Source organism: Neoarius graeffei, chromosome 23, assembly GCF_027579695.1.
Source record: "Neoarius graeffei isolate fNeoGra1 chromosome 23, fNeoGra1.pri, whole genome shotgun sequence".
In the NCBI taxonomy this organism is placed as follows: domain Eukaryota; kingdom Metazoa; phylum Chordata; class Actinopteri; order Siluriformes; family Ariidae; genus Neoarius; species Neoarius graeffei.
In genome coordinates this window covers 60,806,104-60,816,223 of record NC_083591.1, presented here as the reverse complement: position 1 = coordinate 60,816,223, position 10,120 = coordinate 60,806,104, and the positions used below count along the sequence as shown (strand labels likewise).

General features: G+C 52.4%; 1 protein-coding gene across 6 annotated transcripts in view; it reads left to right on the top strand.

The window, feature by feature from the left end:
* Positions 1 to 234: 234 nt before the first annotated feature.
* The window catches only part of LOC132871395 (rho guanine nucleotide exchange factor 28-like), a 97,016-nt gene continuing 87,130 nt past the window's right edge, over positions 235 to 10,120 (top strand). For 5 of the 6 annotated variants that reach the window (XM_060905515.1, XM_060905520.1, XM_060905517.1 and 2 more), the window contains exon 1: positions 1,197 to 1,486. In XM_060905515.1, the coding sequence (XP_060761498.1) occupies positions 1,234 to 1,486 (253 nt within the window). In that variant the 5' untranslated portion in view covers positions 1,197 to 1,233. Of the gene's footprint in view, positions 314 to 1,196; positions 1,487 to 10,120 lie in introns of those variants that run through there. The other variant, XM_060905518.1, reaches the window with a different exon arrangement.

Genomic DNA, 10,120 nt, shown 5'->3' with positions numbered 1-10,120 from the left:
GTGTGTGAGAATGTTAGGGGGGGTATATACAAAACCACACTCATAAATGCTCATGTTTGAATTTAGCATTATTAAATAATCTGTTTATCTGTTTTCCTCCATCTGTTTCCTCCTTTACTCATTAATTTTCTCCTCCCTTTTTTCTGCTCCTCCCCTCCATCGCTGTTTTCTGTTCTCTCTCTTCTTCAGCTTCATCTTTAGAGCAAATACATTTATTTCCTTACCAATCTGAATACAAATATCAAATTATATACATTTCTATTTTTTTCTGATTTACCTAATGGAGCTGAGCAGGAAAGAAGTTCCACTTTATGTAGGTAAAGATTTGTGTGTGTTTGTGTGGGTGTTGTTAATTTGTTAAAATCTAGATTGGTTATATGCATTTTTACGATTAGACTAGAGTCACCTAGTCTTTAGTGCTTGTGTAACAGACAGACAGACAGACAGACAGACAGACAGACAGATAGATAGATAGATAGATAGATAGATAGATAGATAGATAGATAGATAGATAGATAGATAGATAGATAGATAGATAGATAGATAGATAGAGTTATTCACAGTTCACAGATACTGATTAAATATGATGTGGGCAGGTCACAGTCCTAATAGAAAAGATCCCTTGAAATGGATGTTTGACTCTTTGGACCATACCTGAAGCTTCACCTTCTTCTTAATTAACTCCCTAAAAATGTCTATCTTTCATACTTTCACTCTAATCCTAGAGTTTCCACTGACAGGGCCTTGCACTAAATACAAATGCTTTTATTTGTACTAAATATTTCTTTGCTTACTTTGGAATTTGATATAAATCACTGAATGAAGAGTTTTATCAACCTGTTGGTGCTCGCTGGTTTTCTCAGTGTGACATTTCCACAGTAAACAGCGACTGGTTGCTTCAGCTCCATGTTTGTTCAGCCAAACACAGCCCCAGTAGCTCAGTAGCTCCATCCATTTCACTCATTTCATCGTTTAGTTCTTTTCCTTGCATTTCAGACTTGACCAGTACACAAAGTTTAAAGAACAGAGGAATTCCCCTTGATGAGCGAGATGCAAAACAGTTAAAAGGGATGTTTTTGCTCTACCTTTGTGCTGTCAAAGATAAACAACATTAGATCTGTATTATCAGCCAGACACCTTTGTCACAACCACACACACACACACACACACACACACACACACAAAATCAGGTCAACTCCACTACTAATTTGCAGCTTATTTACCATTATTGACATGTTAAGGTTTAAGAGAAAAAAGTACTTAGTAAGATTTGGAAGCGAAAACAGCCAGCATCACAAACAGAGAGCAAGGAATCATTTTCATGTTTTGTGTGTGTGTGTGTGTGTGTGTCAGGGACAGGCAAGAGTCTTTGTGTTAATTCCATCTCAAACAGAATCGGAGGAAATGTTTGTGGTTTTAGAAGGTTCGAGTTTAATTCACGTTCTACAGACTAAAGTACACACGCTGATGTACTTCATCACTCCAGGTAACTAACACTGCTCACAAACACTGCACACACACGACCATACTACAAACTCGACAGATTTAAACACTTTTCATTCCTTGGTCTCTCTTTATTTTACAGCAGCAGAGATTCATATTTGTGACATGTTACATTTGGTTCTGATAGTTTCATGTTGCTTAAATTATTAATTATTAAATTATTTTAGACTCAGATTCAGTAGATTAAATTATTTATTCAAGTTAATGTAAGCTCAGAGAACTGTTACATTACATCAGTCATGGCAGCTGTTTTTGTTCACCACTAGTATTTTTTTTAAGCTGAATTCCTAAACTAAAATTATGTGCTCAGACAATCTATCCAATATCAGCCAATAACATTTATAATTATTGAACAATAAATAAACATTTTCTAAAAAGCTTTAATTTAAATGACTGTGACAGTTCGTATGAGTGGGAGGAGCACAGAAGGATGGCAGGCCGGAACTGAGTTCACAAAACTCTTTTATTTTGCACTTTTCAGTTGCAATACTCTCCAGCCATGCATGCACACACACACACACACACACACACACACACACAAGTCGTCTGGTTGGGGAGAGAGCTCTCCTTCTCTCTTTCTCTCTCTCTCTTTAAATAGGGCGCGGTCACTGGGGAAGACACACAAACACACGTTAATAAGCATCAGCTGTCGCGATTCTGCCACTCACCTTCCCCGGCTCCACCCTCCTGTCACAGACCAGCGCTTGACCACACCCCCGCTGCCACATACCCCCACCGCCCGACTCAGGCCGGGCGCTCGTCCGGCCCACAGCCGACTCCCCCCCCCCCCCCCCCCCCGACGGGAGAGGAAGTCCGCCACGACCATCTGCGCCCCCGGCCTGTGGATCACCTTGAAGTTGAAGGGTTGGAGTGCCAGATACCAACGGGTGATCCGCGCGTTGGCATCCTTCATGCGGTGGAGCCACTGGAGGGGCGCGTGGTCTGAACAGAGAGTGAAAGGGCGTCCCAGCAGGTAGTAGTGGATGGCGAGGACCGCCCACTTAATCGCCAGGCACTCTTTTTCAATTGTGCTGTAGCGCCCCTCATGCACTGACAGCTTCCGGCTGATGTACAGGACCGGGCGGTCCTCCCCCTCCACCTGCTGGGACAAAACGGCCCCCAGCCCTCTGTCCGACGCATCGGTCTGCAACACAAAAGGGAGAGAGAAGTCAGGGGAGTGTAAAAGTGGCCCCCCACACAGTGCAGCCTTTACCTCAGAGAAAGCCCGCTGGCACTGCTCCGTCCACTGGACCGGATCTGGCGCCCCCTTTTTAGTGAGGTCAGTCAGCGGGTTGGTGACGTCCGAATAATTAGGTATAAACCTACGATAGTAGCCAGCCAGCCCCAGGAACTGCCTCACCCCCTTTTTGGTCTTGGGCCTCGGGCAGGCCGCAATCGCTGCTGTCTTATTAATTTGGGGACGCACCTGCCCGTTGCCCAAGTGGAAGCCCAGATACCATACTTCCACCTGCCCAATCGCACACTTCTTCGGGTTGGCAGTGAGTCCCGCCCGCCTCAGCGACCTAAGGACGGCCCTCAGGTGTTGTAGGTGCCGCTGCCAATCATTACTATAAATGATGATATCATCTAGGTACGCGGCCGCATAGGTGGCATGGGGCCAGAGGACCCTGTCCATCAGCCGCTGAAACGTAGCGGGCGCCCCAAACAGCCCAAAAGGAAGTGTGACGAACTGGTGTAAGCCGAACGGTGTGGAAAAGGCCGTTTTTTCCCGGGATAATGGAGTCAAGGGGATCTGCCAATATCCCTTCGTCAAATCCAGTGTCGAGTAAAAGCGAGCCGTGCCTAGTTGATCGAGCAGCTAGTTCATCAATACGAGGCATTGGGTACGCGTCAAATTTAGACACCGCGTTGACTTTCCTATAGTCCACACAGAACCGGACCGAGCCATCGGCCTTGGGAACCAAGACCACCGGGCTGCTCCAGTCACTGTGGGACTCCTCGACGATGCCCATTTCGAGCATGGCCTGAAGTTCTTCCCGAACCACCTTTTTTTTGTGTTCGGGTAATCTATAAGGACGGCTCCGCACTACCACCCCCGGGGGCGTCTCTATGTGGTGTTCTATGAGGTTAGTGCGACCGGGCAGGGGCGAGAACACATCCGAAAACTCGGCCTGCAACTGGGCGACCTCCGTGAGTTGGGTCGGGGAGAGGTGGTCTCCACAGGGGACTGGAGAGGTACGTGATGCCAATGACCCTTTTTGGACCTCCGGCCCCAGCTCCGCCTTCTCCGGAACTACCGACACCAATGCCACGGGGACCTCCTCATTCCAGCGTTTCAGTAGATTGAGGTGGTAGATCTGTAGCGCCCCCTCCCTGTCCGTTCGCCTAACCTCATAGTCGACGTCCCTGACTCGCCGTGTGACCTCAAAGGGTCCTTGCCACTTGGCGATTAATTTGGAGCTCGACGTGGGCAACAGGACGAGTACCTTATCTCCCGGAGTGAACTCTCTAAGGTGCGTGCCCTTGTTGTACAGGCGGGCTTGCCGTTCCTGGGCCTGCCACAAATTCTCCTGAGTTAGGTGTGTGAGCGTGTGGAGTTTTGCGCGCAGATCCATAACGTACTGAATTTCGTTTTTGCTCGGTGAAGGTTCCGCCTCCCAATTTTCCCGCAGTACATCTAAGATGCCGCGCGGCTTACGCCCATATAATAATTCAAACGGGGAGAACCCCGTGGAGGCTTGGGGGACCTCTCGCACTGCAAACAACAAGGGTTCGAGCCACTTATCCCAGTTACGTGCGTCCTCACTTACGAATATTTTGATAATATTCTTGAGGGTGCGGTTGAACCGTTCAACTAAACCGTCCGTCTGTGGGTGATAAACGCTGGTGCGGATCGGCTTAATACCCAGTAGCCCATACAGTTCGCTCAGTGTTCGTGACATAAACGAGGTGCCTTGGTCAGTCAGAATCTCTTTCGGGATTCCAACCCGGGAGATGACGTGGAAGAGGGCCTCCACAATACTGCGTGCTGAGATATTGCGAAGAGGCACCGCTTCCGGTTATCGTGTTGCATAGTCCACCACAACCAATATAAAGCGGTACCCTCGTGTTGACCGATCTAATGGCCCGACGAGATCCATCCCAATTCTTTCGAACGGGGTCTCAATTAATGGTAGGGGGCGCAAGGGCGCTTTTGGAATGGCCGCTGGATTTACTAACTGGCATTCGCGGCACGCCGTACACCACGTACGGACGTCGCCGCGAATCCCCGGCCAATAGAATCGGGCCATTATCCGGGCGAGTGTCTTATCCTGCCCGAGGTGTCCAGCCATGGGATTAAAGTGAGCCGCCTGAAATACCAATTCCCGGCGGCTCTTTGGAATTAGCAATTGGGTGACTCGCTCTTTCGTCTGAGTGTCCTGCATCACTTGGTATAACCTGTCCTTCAAAATGGAAAAATAGGGGAAGGAGGGGGTGGCGCCCGGCTGGAGCGTCTGACCATCGATTACTCTCACTTGGTCAAACGCGTGTCGCAGAGTCTCGTCTCGCGATTGTTCCAGTGGGAAATCCGCGAGGGATTCCCCAATAGAAAGAGGAGGGGCCGGTGGCTCCTCACTCTGTCGCGGAGATGACGTAGACGGCTCTGCGACCGCAGCTCCAGCCAAAGCGACACCAGGACCCTCCCCTGTTAACCGGCAGGACCCACTCTTTATTAGGCGTGCCATTAAACCCCGAAATCCCGGCCAATCAGTCCCCAAGATCAAAGAGTGGGTAAGGCGAGGATTAACCGCCGCCTTCACTATCGATTTCTCCCCTCTGAAATGTATGTGGACCGACACCAACGGGTAGCTGTGAATATCCCCGTGCACACACAACACCTTCACCCCTTGTGCTCCCCCCAATGCCTCGTCTTGCACCAGGCTTTGGCGGATCGAGGTCTGATTGCAACCTGAATCCACCAACGCCTGATATGTAGCCCCTTGTACACTTACCGGTATGCGATACGCTCCGGCCCGATCGAGGGCAGCCTCTGGCGCGTCGGGGATCTGCACCACCGCCCCCACCTCCATCGCTGCACACTGTTGCTGCAGGTGGCCCGGATCCCCGCAGCGCCAGCAAACCGGCCCGGGCCTTCCCTCTGCAGCTGTGTTCTGGGGCTCACTCACCTGAGGGGGGGGAGAGACAGACACAGAAGGGAGAAACGGGAGGGCACCATGGGTGTGGCGGGCCGGCTGGGGTGGAGCCTGCCCCCGCCTCCGCGGTGGGGGAATGGGGCGAGGACACGGGAGGAGGGGGGGAGAAAGAGAGAGAGAAGAGGAGAAAGAAGATGCTGTCGTCCGCTGTCCTGCTGCCGGAACAGCCACCAGATGATCCTCCGCCAGTCCCACGGCCTGATCCAGTGACGCCGGGCGGTGGCACTGGACCCACTCCGCGGTTCCAGCTGGTAAGCGGGCGATGAACTGTTCCAGCGCCACCTGGTCGATGATTCCCTCGGCATCGCGATCTTAGGCCCTCAGCCACCGCCAGCAGGCGTCCCGGAGCTGCTGGCCGAACGCGAACGGGCTGCCGACTTCCTCCATCTGCAGCGCGCGGAAGCGCTGGCGCTGCTGCTCCGGCGTGCGCCCCACGCGCTGGAGGACAGCCCGGCGAAGGTCGGCGTAGGCCAGCCTGCGATCGGCGGGGAGCTGTAGCGTGGCCAGCTGCACCTCTCCCGTCAGGAGGGGGAGGAGGCGCGCCGCGCGCTGCTCCATCGGCCACCCTGAGGCTTCGGCGACCTGCTCGAACAATGTGATGAAAGCCTCGGCGTCGTCCTGCGGGCCCATCTTGGTCACGGTGAGGGGAGACGGGCCTGCGGCCGGGGTGCTGGTGGACCCCGCCGACGCGAGGAGACGCCGGAACGCCTCTCGATCTTCCTGCTGGGCCAGCACCAGGGCTTCGAAGCGGCGCTCCTGCTCCTTTCGGAGCGTGACAAGTGCCTGGTGCTGGCTCTGCTGAGCCGTGGCGAGGGCGTGGACCAAGTCCGCGAACGGGGAGGATTCCATGGGGCTGCTGTGTTGGTGCTCCACCTTTTCCCGGGTTTCGGCACCACTGTAGCGTGTATCGAGTGTGGGTGGAGCACAGAGGACGGCAGGACAGTGTTTGGAGGCAGACAAGGTGATTTATTTTTATAACTTTTCAGTCTAATAATCTTATTTATTCATTCATTCACACACACACACTCGTCTGGTCCCGGGTTGCGCTCCCTCTCCTCTCTCTCTGCCTCCTTAAATAGGGAGCGGTTACTGGGAAAAAACACACACAAACAGGTTAATTATCCTCAGGTGTCGCGATTCTGCCACTCACCTTCCCCGGCTCCACCCTCCTGTCACAGACCGGCGCTTGACCATGCCCCCGCTGCCACAGCCAAACAGTGTGGAAAAGGCCATTTTTTCTCGGGATAATGGAGTCAAGGGGATCTGCCAATAACCCTTTGTCAAATCCAGTGTTGAGTAAAAGCAAGCCGTGCCTAGTCGATTGAGCAACTCATCAATATGAGGCATTGGGTACGCGTCGAATTTAAACACCGTGTTGACTTTTCTATAGTCTACACAGAACCGGACCGACCCATTGGCCTTGGGTACCAAGACCACCAGGCTGCTCCAGTCACTGTGGGACTTCTCGACGATGCCCATTTCGAGCATGGCCTCGAGTTCTTCCCGAACCACTTTTTTCTTGTGTTCGGGTAGCCTGTAAGGGCGGCTGCGCACTACCACCCCCGGGGGCGTCTCAATGTGGTGCTCTATCAGGTCGGTGCGGCTGGGCAGGGGTGAGAACATGTCTGAAAATTTGGTCTGAAACTGGGCAACCTCCGCGAGTTGGGTCAGGGAGAAATGGTCTCCACAGGGGACCGGAGAAGTACACGATGCCAATGTTCCCTTTTGAACCTCCGGCCCCACCTCCACCTTTTCTGGAACCACAGACACCAACGCCACTGGGACCTCCTTGTTCCAGAGTTTGAGCAGACTGAGGTGGTAAATCTGTAGCGCCCCACCCCTTTCCATTCGCCTCACCTCGTAGTCGACGTCCCCGACTCGCCGTGTGACCTCAAAGGGTCCTTGCCACTTGGCGATCAATTTTGAGCTCAATGTGGGCAACAGTACGAGTACTTTATCTCCCGGTGCGAACTCCCTAAGGCACGTACCCCTGTTGTACAGGTAGGTTTGCCATTCTTGGGCCTGCCGCAAATTCTCCTGGGTTAGGTGTGTGTGTGTGTAGTTTTGCGCGCAGGTCAATAACGTATTGAATTTCATTTTTACTTGGTGAAGGTCCCTCCTCCCAATTTTCTCGCAGCACATCTAGAATGCCGCGTGGCTTACGCCCATATAACAATTCGAACGGGGAGAACGCTGTGGAGGCTTGTGGGACCTCTCGCACTGCAAATAACAAGGGTTCGAGCCATTTATCCCAATTATGTGCATCCTCACTTGCAAATTTTTTTATTATATTTTTGAGGGTGCGATTGAACCGTTCAACTAAACTGTCCGTTTGTGGATGATAAACACTGGTGTGGATCGGCTTGATTCCTAATAACCCATACAGTTCGTTCAGTGTGCATGACATAAACGAGGTGCCTTGATCAGTCAGAATCTCTTTGGGGATTCCAACTCGGGAGATGACACGGAAGAGCGCTTCCACAATACTGTGTGCTGAGATATTGTGAAGAGGCACTGCTTCCAGGTATCACATTGCATAGTCCACCAGAAGTAAAATAAAGCGATACCCTCGTGTTGACCGATCTAATGGCCCAACGAGATCCATCCCAATTCTTTCGAATGGGGCCTCGATTAATGGGAGAGGGTGCAAAGGCGCTTTTGGAATGGCCGCTGGATTTACTAACTGGCATACGCGGCATGCCGTACACCACTTACGGACATTGCCGTGAATCCCTGACCAATAGAACCAGGCCATTATTCGGGCTAGTGTCTTATCCTGCCCTAATGGCCCTTTTCCACTACCCTTTTTCAGCTCACTTCAGCTCGCTTCAGCTCACTTCAGCCCGACACGACTCACGTTTCGACTACCAAAAACCAGCACGACTCAGCTCGCTTCAGCCCTGCTTAGCCCCTAAAACTCGCACCATTTTGGAGTGGGGCTGAAGCGAGCCAAAGCGAGCTGAGTGAGGCTGGGGGCATGAGCAGACACTCCCCTGTGCACTGATTGGTGAGGAGGAGTGTCCTCACATGCCCACACATGCCCCGCGAGTGCGCTGGGATCTGTAAACACCACAAACCCGGAAGGAGAAGAATTACGAGAATTTCTGAAGCCTTATGCGCCTCGCCTCATCTATACGCTCTTGCCAGTATTTGTCCGCGTTTTCGGTGACAACAAGCCACAGCACCAAGACCAGCAACACTAACGACTCCATGTCCTCCATGTTTATTGTTTACTATTCGGGTCGTGAGACTACCGCTTAAAAGATCACTGATGTCACTGTTTGCACTGCTTAACGACATCACGTGACGTCCACCCACTTTCGCTAACTCCACCCAATGTATCCACCCACTTACAGCCAGCACGGTTCAGCGCGGTTGTAGTCGAAATGCAACTCCAACAGCCCCACTCAGCCCAACTCAGCACGGCATGGCTCAGCCCGACTCAGCCGCGTTTGTAGTGGAAAAGCGGCATAAGTGTCCAGCCATGGGATTAAAGTGAGCCGCCTGGAAAACCAATTCCCGGTGGCTCTTTGGAATCAAAAGCTGCGTGACTTGTTCTTTAGTCTGAGTGTCCTGCGTCACTCAGTATAATCTATCCTTCATAATAGAAAAATAGGGGAAGGACAGGGTGGCGTTTGGCTGGAGCATTTGACCATCGATTACTCTCACTTGGTCAAACGCATGCCGCAGAGTCTCATCTCGCGACTGCTCTAATGGAAAATCCGCGAGGGATTCCCCAATAGAAGGAGGAGCCTGCTGCTCCTCACTCTGACGCAGAGATGACATAGACGGCTCTGTGACAGCTGCTCCCGCCAATGCAACACCGGGACCTCCCCCTGCTGAACTACGGCAGGACCCACTCTTCACTAAATGACTCATTAACTCCCCATATCCCGGCCAATCAGTCCCCAAAATTATCGAGTGGGTAAGGCAAGGATTAACCGCCGCCTTTACTCTAAATGTTTCCCCTCAAAAAAGAATGTGGACCGACACTAAAGGGTAGTTGTGAATATCCCCATGCACACACAACACCTTCACCAACTGTGCTCCCCCCAATGCCTCATCTTGCACCAGGCTTTGGTGAATTGAGGTCTGATTACAGCCAGAGTCCACCAACGCCTGATATGTATTCCCTTGGACAATCACCGGTATGCGATATGCTCTGGCCCGATCGAAGGCGGCTCCTGGTGCGTCGGGGATCCGAACCACTGCGCCCACCTCCATTGCCAAGCACTGCTGTTGGAGGTGGCCCGGCTCCCCGCAGCACCAGCAAACCGGCCCAGGCTTCCTCTCTGCACTGGCGCTCTGGGGCTCACTCACCTGAGGGGGGGAAGAGACAGACACAGAAGGGGGAAACGGGAGGGCACCGCGGGTGCGGCAGGCTGGCTGGGGTGGAGCCGGCCCCCGTCTCCACAGTGGGGGAACGGGGCGAGGATGGGACACAGAAGGAGAGAGAGAGAGAG